The sequence below is a fragment of the Protobothrops mucrosquamatus genome, unplaced genomic scaffold, assembly GCF_001527695.2.
Source record: "Protobothrops mucrosquamatus isolate PMUCROS unplaced genomic scaffold, P.Mucros_1.0 scaffold1787, whole genome shotgun sequence".
Taxonomy (NCBI): domain Eukaryota; kingdom Metazoa; phylum Chordata; class Lepidosauria; order Squamata; family Viperidae; genus Protobothrops; species Protobothrops mucrosquamatus.
Window position 1 is genome coordinate 17,283 of NW_015387925.1, and position 13,418 is coordinate 30,700.

The window sequence follows — 13,418 nt, forward strand, 5'->3', positions numbered from 1 at the left end:
AGCAAACAAGAAGACTATGAGCACAAGGGAGAAGGGAAAAAAGAACTTAACTGTTAATGAGTTTTCAAAACTTAGTATGTCAAAATGTTAAGTACAAATTCACCTAAGAATTAGAATTAGGACTGGAAAGAACATTTATTCCTTATTTTTTTTAGCAAGTACTTTACAATATTTGCTGTATTTATTCCCGCACGGTGACCAGGAAATACCAATATGCATGCTAAAAAGATTGGCAAAGTATCCATCAAATCAATCCATTCCTCTTGTTGCTGGGAATGAATATGAATGTGAAATGTTCAGATAAATTGAAAATTACTAGGCAACGTTAACTGGTTTTGCCATTACAACTTTTGAATTAATTATATGAATCTGAGTCATTGCTGATTCAGAATGTGCGTAATTTATATGGGAGAAACTAGTTGTATGCATTTGTAAAAATAATGGTCCTTAAAATTTTGCAGCCTAGGACATTGCAACAAATGCTATGTACGTCTTTTCACAATGGCTGGAGGCTGTGAGGGTCTGGATAGGGAACAACAGGCTTCAAATAAAACCTGGCAAGACTGAGTGGCTCTGGATTTTGAGGCCAACTGGTTCTAGGATCATGCCATCTTTGGTGTTTTATGAGAATACACTGGCCCAAACAGATCCAGTATGCAATCTGGGGATCCTCCTAAACTCACAACTCCTGTTAGATGAGCAGGTGGCAGTCGTTGCTAGGAGGACCTTTTCACAGCTCCATCTTAGGCACCAGTGACCTTCCTTCCTGGATCAGCAGGCCCAGCTTACACTCACTCATACCCTAGTGACCTCCAGATTGGACTACAGTAATGCACTGTACATGGGACTGCCCTTGAACAGTATCTGGAAGCTTTGGCTGGTATGGAATGCAGTATCACGGCCAGTTAAGCGTGCTCCTAGAACAGCACAAGTTACATCTCTGTTCCGTGAGCTGCGTTGGTTGCCAGTTTATTTCTGGATCCAATTTAAATTGTTGGATTGAACATGAAAAGTCCTTCATGGCATGGGACTGGGCTGTCTGAGAGACTGCCTCTTCCCAGTTATTTTAGATTAGAATGGGCAGAGAAGGCATGTTCTCTTCACCTAGGGCAGGGGTAGGCAGCCATGGCTCTTTTATGACTCGTCGACTTCAACTCCCAGAATTCCTGAGCCAGTCATAAAAGAGCCAAGGTTGCCTGCCCCTGACTTCAATATTTTTTTATATCAGTTATATTTGTGGTTTTACCTGATTATTGTGTGCCACCATGGGCAACTATACAAATTTGATTAATAAATAGATTAATAAATATGAAACATGGAAAGCTACACCAGTTAATACATGGTACTGTATAAATAAAGAAGGCTTTTTCTGGCTACAGCTGACTGTCATTTTTGTTGTTATAGCAACACGATATGCTAACAGTTTTACCTCTTCTTTGATGCGGAGCATAGAACAGAATAAGGACAAGTGTAACCATCAATTTGGGTACCCAATTCTGGAGACTTGGTCACCTATTAAGAAATGGATGTAGCTTAATAAGATTGTTCACTTGTTCCATTGAGCAGCCCAAAATAAACATCTGTGGAGGAGGATGCTTTGTGAAATGAGATAGGATGAGATATAAAACCTAGGTGAACATCAAGCATTCTTTCTTTGAGGAATAGAGGTTGTTCTCTGAATAAAGATAGATCCTGACTCATTATTCTTCCCAATTTTGGATGTGCTCTTGTATTTACAGCTAAATGATTTTCACCTTATCTGAGGTCACCCTCTCATCCAGGATTCCAGCCAACTTTCTCATTCAGCAGAACTCCAAAGTTCTTCTTACCCCCAAACTGACAAATCCTGTTTTTTCCCTTCTACTGACCTTCACGGGGCAGGTGATTCTCTCTAGACCCATCAGACTGCCAGCTGCTCCCCAGTACTGCTTTTAATTTTTCAAAGGAATTTACATTTCGATGGCATTTCATCATTAATTACATTTCCACACATTAATATAAGAGTTGTAAGTGCGTGAGACACATGTAATTTCCAAAAATTACCTTTTGTATGCTTGAGATACATAATACTTTCATCAGCAGAAAGGCAGGTTTAATAAATAAATTTAAAAGGCTGCAGGTGTTTGCTAACACATGCTTTTTATGCTTTTAAATATTAACTGAAAGCTGAATATTTGGCAAGCTCTCCTGATAAGCATGGCCTCTATGGCTTTGAAAAGTCTTACCTGATTAACATGCAGACCCCAGAGGGTAGCATTAAAAAAAAACCTTGAACTTCATGCTGCTCTTTCCACATTTCCTGTGGCTCATCCACAGAAAAGACATCTCTTCCTTGAGCCTTTTGCCCTGCATCCCATTCTGATTGGAAATAAACTGGAAGAACTGAAAAATACTTCTGTGCAATTTGTCTCCTGAGATGTAAGTCCAGTTAAACCCAACAGAGCTCCTAGATCAATAGGGTTTTTGACAAAACAAACATAGTTCATTGTAGTCTTTGAGAAGTATCACCATTATCAGTGCAAAGGTTGAAATTTGGGAGAACGTATAACAAACCTGTTTGGCCTATTCTCTGTTCCAGACTTATCTGAGCTTTAAGATCTTTCTCCTTTTGTCTAACATCAAAGCAGAGGAAATGGTTGACGGGAACTGAACGAAGGTTTTCTTGGTAGTTCTTCTACCCTTTGGACAGGCTGCCAAGGAACATCTGGTGAGCTTTCTAATATCCTTTTGCTGCAGGCAAGGATCATTTTATTTAGCAGTGCTTCATTTCATGTTTCAAAGGTGTCAACATCCAAGATTCCTTGTGCTTTAAAAGATGGGCAAATTTCTCTCACCCTTCACATTAAACAAACTGGTTCCCTCTACATTCAGAGATAAATCTGATTTCTTCTAAACTGGATTCTCTTTCCTCTTCCATGTCTATTTTAAAACAACTTGAGTTGTTATAGAGTTGTTTCAAAGTAGACATGGAAGAGGGAAGAAGCTTGAAGATTTAAGTGTGTTCTTTCTAATTTCCCATTCATTTCCAAGATCAATGTACCAGCTTTGAACTACAGTCCTTGTTATGCCTTGAACCATGGTACCAATGTAATGGCTTCATTTATTTACTTCATCTATTTGGCTACAGAAGTCATTTTCAAAGCCCTTCTCCACGTGCCAGGTTGTTCTTAAGCATGGACTATTTGTGAATTCTTTTTAGCAGTACGTCCTTGCTCATGGAATTTTCCCTGAAGAACTTACTTGAAATTGCTCTTTTTATCACTAAGTTATGATGTTTTTATTTTTCCAGGAATTTCAAATTTATCTTTGGCTGGCTTTATTTAAAAATAAAAATCTGTATTTCATATGCTTGGCTTTATATAACTGTCTCTGTACGATGGCTTCAAATTTTCATCATGGTTTGGATTTTATGAATTACAGTATTGTGTGTATAGCGTGTAGAGCACTTGTTTTACAGGCATTGTACAAGGCCTTGCAGAAGGAAACCGGCTCATCTTGCCAACTCAAATTGATGGAAATGCTACATAATGCTAACTATTTTCTGCAGTATTTTCCTGATACCCTACTCAGAATAGTCCCCTGAATTAAATGCAATAACCATGACTTCACTCTGTTTAATGTCCTGATAGTTTTATTCAGATAATTGCAAAAAACATTTAAATTTAAAACTGTTTTATGTTATTATCCACTAAGTCAACTTCCAAGAGGTGTACTGTAGTAACAAAAGTTAAACTCATATTTTACATTATGTATTCAAGGATAGCCAGTTATATTTTTATACATAAAGAAATACATCTATGGCATGGAATTGAAACTAAAATCTACATTGTTTAGTATAAAGATATAGCATTTTTTAAATGGAAATAATCCACAAGTGAGGCACTTTCTGAGAACATTAGTGAAAAACAAATGGCATTAACCAAAATAAAATCACATTTCCCCCTCATTAAAAGGGGGAAAACTTTATATATAGGTTACATTGCAGCTCCCAATATAAAGTTTCTCCACTAGATCTTTTTCTATTCTCAAAGCTAATGACAACTATTGAAATTAAGGATATTTGGGGCAAAATGCCATTTTAATGCTATTTAAGTGGCACTTAATCACTGCACTAAAATGCATATGGACATTTTAACCACACACTTGTAGTCATCACAGCAGAAGTGAAATTTGTGAATTGTAGTTTTATGTAGAATAAATTAATAGAAACATTACGCGTTACTCAAATGAGAGTTAAAATTTTCTTCTGAAAAGGCAGAATATGACCTACAGTAATTTAGAAGGAACAAAATATGTGAACCATCTCAACGTACATTTTCTGAAATAGCTACCGTGGATGAAGATGGTTAAGAATGGTTCCATCCTTGTGTTTTAAGGTTAGCTTTCTCCAAGTTCAACCTGTGTGTCCAGATAGTCTTTGTAGGATATTGTTGTTTTTACCTTATATTCCAGCTGCCAACCTTACAGAAATATTGATTCAGATGTTATATCTTTACAGGCTGGCCTTGTATGAAAATTCATCATTGGATTTAAAGAAGAAATACGACAAACCTTCTGTGATCCCCTCCAAGAAACATGCCAAGAAAATAATGTTCTGAGCTACTTTTTTTTAAAATGATAGAAGAGAGTCTGGGTATTCATAGCTATTATTTGGGGACATTCTTCAAGAAAGCGTTCAGGCTTCCTAGTCTCTTCCCAAACTCTCCTCAATCAACAATGATCGGGTTTTTGGGGAAATGAGAATAAGGTCAATTAAAGAATATATTAATCTCAGAGATTTATGTTCCAGAGAAAAACAATCTTAACTTTTTAAGGTTAGTCTATAACTATTTTTCTTGAAGCACATGTATGTTTGCATGAAAACATTAAAAAAAAGTATTAATACTTGATTATTTTGCAATTGTAAGCTTAATATTACCCTTCCAAAAATGACATTTACCATTGAATTAGAAAGTATGAAATTGCAAATGCTAAATAGGAGGAATTGATCTCCACTGTAGAGTCAAATGCCAGAAAATACCTTCTATAGATAATCTAGTTTGTGAATGGGTACATTAGACATAGACATAAGGCTTGTCTATTTCATTTCTCTAGAACCCCCCCAAGGCCTTCCAAGCAAGCCAGCTGGAGCTTGCAAGCAAACTGTATGACTCATAAAGTTACTGTTTTGCTCTCTCCCACCTTGTTGCAGTTTCTCTCTTTCAATATCCTAATTTAGCAGGAAGAGAGAGTTTTGTCACGACTGCTGAACTGTTTGAAACTAGAAATTCTTGCTGATCTGCTGCATATTACCTGCATATTTATGAGCAGATACTGGTATCATTTTACCTACCTGGTGGAAGATTATACTAAATTAATGCTATGACTCGTCACAATTTCTAAACCATGTCTGTCCAGCAGGTGGTGCCCAAGTAAAAGAGCTGTTTTCATGTAAAATAACCCCGGAAGAACTTTTCCAGGCCTAAAAATATCATTCAGCTATTTATCAAAACAGGCAACAGTATCTATTAAAAAGTGTCTGAACTGATGTTTTATAAAATACAGATTTTCATCATAATTTTCTGGACAAAGTAAGGTGAAAATAAAAAAAAAACATGAACAAGAATTCTTATGCATCCAACGTACAGATAAACATCAACTGAAATGTATGATTAAACACTATTAAATAAACCTCATTAAATAATAGGAATCACTCGATTGTTAAGTTAAAATCTAATGGTTATTCTAAGAAGGAACTTTGCTTCAGTCCTATATTAAATTCCAAACATCTCCAGTTTTTAAAAAAACAATATATATATTGGACCAATTTGTTACCTCGGATGATTTCAATGGGGGAAAAGAACCTAAAATCCTATAGTATTGTGTTCGTATTTAAATGCCTTTCCCAAGAACAGAATTTATTCAATAATAAAGGATAATACATGTTTACCAGCAAAATGTTTAAATGCACAATGAAATGAAATGAAGGTGAATATACACGTCTTAGGATAATGTCTTGTCCCAGTGACCGATCCAGATTGGATCCTGCAACACACTGAAATGCATGTATTCAGAAAAAGTATTAAAACATATAGAATTCCATGTGAAAAGCACTACAGGAACCTACGTATTAAGCTGATTAGGGCTCATCAGACATAGACTTGCTGTTTCTTAAAACATCTCAATATGTGTGTATGTATATATGCACAGAGGTCCAAAGCACTCTTGATCAGCCAGCAAGTTCTTTTCGTGGCTATTTGTTGCCATGTCCCACTTTAATAAAAAACAGGATGTATTAGCCATTGCTATTCACAATTCATGCTGTTCTCATGTCATTAATGAAATAAAAATTAGGGATTTCTCTCTCTCTCCCCCTTCTGTTTGGGGGGAAAAATGAACAGTCTGCCTAGGCAAGCAAGTTTAGCTGACTATTTGAAGCATGAAAGACATCCTATGCAAGCAGTTTTTAAAGATATAAAATGCAGGAAAGGCAACTTAAGTCACCTTAAATTATTTATTCTAGATAAAAGTACAAAACTAGAAAGAAGCTCTTAACTTCTATACTTATCAATATATTTCTCTTCTTTTCAATATGAAATAATACTTCAAGATGATCTATGTACACAATGTTGTCAGTTCAAAGCTGTTGTATAAAATATAAATGCCCCTTTAAAAAGGTATTTCACACACAATGTTATGTACAATTGTTCAGTTTTGATGTCTGGGCTCTGGGAAACGTAGATTGTACAGTGGAAGTGGAACTGTATGATGGAACGTGATCCTAAGAAAACAAAGTCAACATGTATATTTTTCTAAAAAAAGACAGATGTTAAAAATTGTGAAATTTTAATTTTAATCCAAAAACGTATTAAAGACATATTTTACTCCATTCTCCACACCCTTTAACCTTCTTGAATGAATGACTGCTCCACTGCTTTAAACTTTTATTAATAAAAATCCTCTATGCTTAATTAGGTTATTATGCCATATGATAAGATAACATTTAGGAATTACCAGAAATGGCATTTAGAACACACAGCCAAATGTTAAGTTAAATATATTCATTAATATGCTACGACTCAAAGACAAAATAAAATCCATTTTCATTCAACAAGAAATTAACTTTTTTTCCCTACCTGGACTACAGTTTGTCATATAGCATAAGTTTAACTTGTGGTAGGTCAAATAAAAATAAAATAATGGAAACATATAAAGAAATAACTGGCACCAAGTTGAAACAGAGTCATAAGTATATATTTTAAACAATTTCAAAGTGGTAGTTTTTTCTTCCCAAACATCTGTCATCAACAATTTTAGGAGGAAATCCTAAAAGAAAATCTGCTGGCTGTGAGAAAGGGAGGGGTAAAATCTTGCCATTACATTGAAATTAGAGTTATTTATATATAAAAATAAATGTTATGTTCTCATAAGAGCATTAGACAATTATATCTGTGCTTAACAAAACATTGGTCATTCAAGACTACAATAATTAATATTTAAAGGCTTTCAGATTACCAGAATGTACAGAGGAAAATTAATACAAAAATGTAGTTGAAGGGAAATAAGACTGAAAATATTGATTTCTCTATTTGAATAAAAATATTAAGTATTTAAAACTGAGAAATACTATCACGGAATGTGCCTGGAAAACATGGTCCATAACTGCTGAGCTGGAAAGGGGAAGAAAGATTTAACAATTTGTACCGTATATTTTGTTAAATATAAACATTTGTTATTTGTACATAAAACTGTTTCCCAAAACTATTTATAAGTAATTTAGTTGCACTGAAAATCAATTTAATTTTTTCATATCTGCCAAGACATTAACTTCCTTTAGTTTTCAATCAGCTTTCCCTAGTGCAGGTTTAGTTAAGTTTTCTGCCAAATGCATTATTTCAAAAGAGCAACCCCCCCCCCCAACCCATCACCTATAGCACAAAATGTACAGAGTGCTGAAGTATGGACTGCAGTTTATACTTCTTTCAAAGACCAATTGGAAGAAAAGGCTTTCAGATTGCATGAACTCCTTCACCACTTGTCCTATGCGCTTAAAAAGTAGATTAGGCATGGCTTGCATTGGTCAAATGCAACAGTTCTTGACACGTCTTCCACAGGAGGCCTTTCCTACAGGGTGGGTTTTCCTTTCTGCATGCCAAGAGCTTCCATGAATTAGATACTTCCCAGCAATAAAGACTTGTCAGCCCATTTTTGCAGTAGACTGCTTCATCCTGCAGCTTTATGTTTTCCTCCACAGCATCCACAGATTTCGCCACAGTGGTGGCACGCTCTCAGCGGGAGGTAGCAGCACATACATGGCGCAATGAACGACAAAGTGACGAGGGCGAGCCAGCGTAAGCAGAACTTGTCGTCACTCGTGTCGCAGGAGCAAGGGTCAGAGAAATCCCCCTCGGAGTCTGACATGCAGTGGTAGAGCATGCTCTCGGCACAAAGCATGCAGCTAACTTGGTATATGCATCTTCTAATCGGGTCTGGAGCATCTTGGCATTTGCCCCGGCTGTTCTCCTCATGGTTAAACCTCTCTTGACAGTATATGCAGCGAGAGCGCTCACCATCCTCTTTCCTTTTTTTGGATTTTTTTAATTTGATAGAAGAAGGCTGTGTTTTGAGTACCACAGAACTCTTACAATCTTTTAGGGAGTTCAGTTTAGGTTCATCTCCAGATGGGTAGAGATAGTCCGATTTTTTATGGTCTGCTTTAGGGCAGTGCAGCGAGGAATCTATTTCATCCCTATCCAAGTCATTTTTCCACATATCAGGATGCCTATAGTCTGCATAGCGACGTATTAGAATATCACGAGGGTTTATCCGAACAATTTCTTCTTCATCCTGAAAAGTGACGCTCCTGACTGGTTTCTGGGGTATCTACAAAAGAGGAGAGGACACAGAAGGGAAAAGAGAGGCCTTTAATATTATACATAACCATACTGATGACTGAGTGTGTTACTTCAAACAAGCAAAAGTATCCAGTCACAACACCTTATGTCTCAGGAGAATTTGTACAATTTATCGAATATATCTGCCATATTTAATGTTTATTCAACAGTCCAAATAACCAAGCGCTGCAGTGCTGATAAATCCTTATATTAAGTTCACATTATTTCTCACAGAAAACATTTTAAAATAAGGGACATGTCTAAATATTAAAAATTAACAAGAAGGGGATTATTCTGAAGCACATTTTTTAATGTTCATATGAATTCCATGAAGGCATCTAAAAATTAGATTGGGATCGCATCAAGCTGCGGATGATATGCAGTTCTAACATTATTTTAAACTGAAGGAAATGGTGGGAACCCCCCCCCCCCCCCGTGAATATCTGGAAATAGGAATGTAAGAAAGAAGGGTGAATAATCTGAAGCTTAATCAAGCCAGTTTCTCTGCAGATAATAATTTACATTTATACCTGATGCATTTGCATTTCCTTTAAAAGTCCAAATATGCAACTGGGAAGTATTCCTGGACTTGGCTCTTTTCACTGGAAGAGGAGGCATTATCAATGGCATTTATAGCTTGGACTCCTTGCCAAATGTAGTCTTATTTAATGAATTTAATTGCACTGGTGACCGAAGTTCTGGTTACATCCCAGCTGAATGCACTGTATAGGAGGCTCTCCTTTAAAACAGTGCACAAATTTCAACTCTGCATGTGTTTGAGTATATGTATTTCTGTTGTAATTATATAGACAACCGATTCATGTCTGGAGCCAATCTGTGATATTGGTATTGACAATCTGAAAGTAAGCTTATACTACAACACTCAAGATTCTACTTTCCACTCCATCTGTGAAAGTTATCAAGTTGACTGTTGAGCACAGAGCAACTGTTTCTGTGATAATCCTGGAATGACCTTTCATCCCCAAAATCCATATGGTTTCTCTCTTGCTTTTTAAGTACTGCTCTGCATTCCAATGATTTTATTATTATATTCAATAATTGTTTTATCTACTGCTGTTATTTTGAGGATATTAACTGCTTTTCTGTTATATTCTTTTAAACAGGAACGGGAAATCTGTTCAATAAAGAATAGTAAACAAAAAGTAGAGAAAAATGAAAATTCAGTAACTGTGTGTACACAGAACATTAATTTAAGAAAATTTATGTGGCTGCCCATATAAACTCTCAAGTAAGTCTGGGCAGCTTACAAAGATAAAAACCTATCATAAAAAACAATAAAAAGCAATGACCCCCCCATCCCGCTGGTGACAACAATCAAAAAATAAATGTACATGTCATTTAGGCATAGGCAAGCAGAATCTGTTAATAATAAAGGCAGAATCCAATTTTGCGTGAGTGGAAGCTGCATATCAGTATTTCCTTTTCCCCACCCTATAGGTCCGTGGTGGCAAACCTGTGGCACGCAGAGCCCTCTGTGGGCACGCAAGCCGTCGCCCCAGTCCTAGGCCTTCAGCTGGGTTTTATAAAACCTTTTCGCTTTAGGCCTCCACCGCTGTGTGCAAAAATAAAAAGGTTCAATCAATCAATCAATTTCAACTTCTCGTGGGAAAAAAAAAGATCTTGCCAAGTTGGAATTAATTGGTTGAACATTTTAGTCCCACCCAGTCTACCTTTACCACCGCAGCCACGCCCACCCAATTGGCCACACCCACCAAATGAGCCACGCCCACCCAGTACCCGACAATACATAAGTGGGTTTTGGGTTGCAGTTTGGGCACTCAGTCTCTAAAAGGTTCGCCATCACTGCTATATGTCTTGTACATGTTCAATATCTGACGGATAAAAACCGCCAGTAAAAATCTAATTCAGTGAAAGAAACCATCTAATTTTGCTCAAAGTCTACAATTTCGAAGCACACAATTCTCAAACACAGGAGGATTCAGAAAGGCTTTTTTCCCCCATTTGATTTCTTCTACATTTGTAGCACTACAATTTCGAACCTCCACTGCCAGATTAGGAAGGCTGAAAGAAAGAATTTGGGCTTAAGTGATTCATGTTGAGCTAAGCCTACAACGTTCCTTGTGAACGTGAGCTTTAAATCATATTGCAGAGGTAAGGTTTGGTGCAGGTGCAGAAGTAAAAGTAACCTTGCAGCTCAGGCCTGATTTATTTCAAAATGCTTTTAGAAGAAAAAAAAACCCCTTGATTACTTGAAGTACTTGCTTAATAAATACATTAACACTTGTGGTAGGAACTGTAGCCAGGACCGAAGAAGTTGTTCACTTTGCTGGCATCCAATGGAAATCCACAAAACCGAGACAGAAATAGCCTTCTAAAGGATTGGCTGGTGATGACAGAAACATCTTTCACTAAATAAGTTTGCTATAACGTTCTAGTTTATGAGCAAAGATTAAAAAGCAAATAGCCGTCTCCCATCCCTGCCAAAGGCAAAGACAAGATGCTCTATTATAGGGCAGAGCAACCTTATGTTGGAATATTTGAGATTCACGATGACTTACTTGGCTCAAACTAATGAAAACTGCAACTGGTCACTCTTGCCAAATGGTTTAAACCAGGGGTCTTCAAACTTGGCAACTTTGACTTGTGCACTTCAACTTCCAGAATTCCTCAGCCAGCCCTGAAGTCCACAAGTCTTAAAGTTGCCAAGTTTGAAGACCCCTGGTTTAAACTCTCTATATAATGAGCAAGGTAAATACAGAATTCTTTGGAATCTAATTCAAGTTCCATTCTCAGTTAAAGCAAAGCATGCAAATCAAAAGTTTTGTTACAGATAGTTCTGAATTTTAATTACAGAGTAGCTCAGTCGTTACTATGGAAAGTGTGCATGGTAACAAAAGGATCATTTGATCCATGGATGGAAATTGCCTTACAATGCTGTTCAGAATCATATAGCCAGCATAAGTTTGTATAAATACAATAGGCCCTTGTTCAAATATCTATGGAAATATGATCGTCACCCAAGAATATAGTTTGTTTAGATTTGAATACACTCAATCAGATAAAACAATGTGTGAGAACTTCCACCATGCTTCGGCATAAGCAGATGCAAGAGAAATGAAACATAGCACCACTATAGAAATATATCCTTATCTTTAAAGATTTATTTTCTCAAGTTTTTTTAGCACTGGAAAAGACTGCTTATCAGCTTAAAACCAAAAGAGGGAGCCAGCGTTGTCTGAGGACACTTCCATGGTCATGTGGCCAGCATAATTATATGCAAAGGCACACGAAATGCTGTTTCCCTCCCACCTAAGTGTACCTAACTATCTACTCACATGCATGCTTATGAACTTTTTATGTGGACAGGAGCTGGGGCAAGTAACGGGAGCTCACCCTGTCATTCAGGTCTTGAACTGGGCTGTCAGCTTTGCAGCTGACAAGCTCAACATCTTTAACCTCTGAGCCACTGCGTCTCCCACAGCTTGAGAGGGGGAAGGTGAGGGAAAAAACAGTATCTGTCATAGAAAGTGGGTAGAGGAATCTCCAATGCACCAATTAATTATGTAAACCAGAGAAGCGAGTTCAAAGCATCTGCTTCTGCTGTTAAACAAACAACAGTTACTCATTAGGGCCAAATCATTGCGAGAATTATGATTTGTTTAAAAGCAGAAACTTCCAGTCTCTTTCCTGACACTTCACATCATTGCAGGGAAACCTCTATTCTATTACGTCTGACCTGGAACAGTGATATTGCTAGACAAAATTCTGGTGGCATTTCAGAGGTATCTCTTGACACATTCAGAATACAAGTTGCTTTTCATGGATTACCTGGTTTGGCTGGTTGTGGAAGTACAATCTTCTGGTGTTCAAATCTTCAAAGACCGAGGGTCTTATACATAGGTTTTTGTGAGGATCATTGCTTGCTAGAGATTCATGTTGGAAAATCGGATCTTTCATTAGCAAACTTGATGTATTTTCTGGAATTGCCTGGAAAAGTTTATAGATTAAAATACATAGTTAGGGTTTTTTCCCTTCACTTCCCTTATATAAAATTAAATCCACCGCAACGTTGTTTAGAACTTCAGTTAGTAAGTTGCATATGATACTTAAAGTACCCATTTCATACATAATTAAAAATGCACCATACTTTATTAAAATAATGTACATATTATTTTAAATAAATGGAGGTAGCATTTATGCAGCATCAAAATAAAATTTTAATGAATACGCTGGAAGTCCTTTGACACTCAAAGCAGTGAAAGAGGAAGCAAAGAAGAAGACATGTTAATTTGAGGCTATCGCTCCTTAAAGGTACATGCTCAGTGGACAAAATCTAGTTTATCAGAGATGCAGGAAAGGAAGCAACCATTCAGATCTACAAATATCAAGGCCACACAATATGGGTATGTGACCATACAACTTTTCTTATATTTGTCACACAGAAAACTGCTCTACAACTGAATGAGTATTAATCATTTTTCCAAGCCCTGATTAGCATTATGACTGTTTTGTTTGACAATCAAGAATATCAATCAATATTTCCTCTTGTTCTTTTTTTTTTTT

General features: G+C 36.7%; 1 protein-coding gene across 1 annotated transcript in view; it reads right to left on the reverse strand.

The window, feature by feature from the left end:
• Positions 1-6,487: 6,487 nt before the first annotated feature.
• The window catches only part of LOC107293977 (sprouty-related, EVH1 domain-containing protein 1), a 51,912-nt gene continuing 44,981 nt past the window's right edge, over positions 6,488-13,418 (reverse strand). Inside the window, exons 8-9 of the mRNA XM_015823170.1 lie at positions 12,684-12,842; positions 6,488-8,862 (exon numbers count right to left, since the gene is read on the reverse strand). Coding sequence (XP_015678656.1) covers positions 8,203-8,862; positions 12,684-12,842 — 819 coding nt within the window. The 3' untranslated portion in view covers positions 6,488-8,202. The remainder of the gene's footprint in view (positions 8,863-12,683; positions 12,843-13,418) is intronic.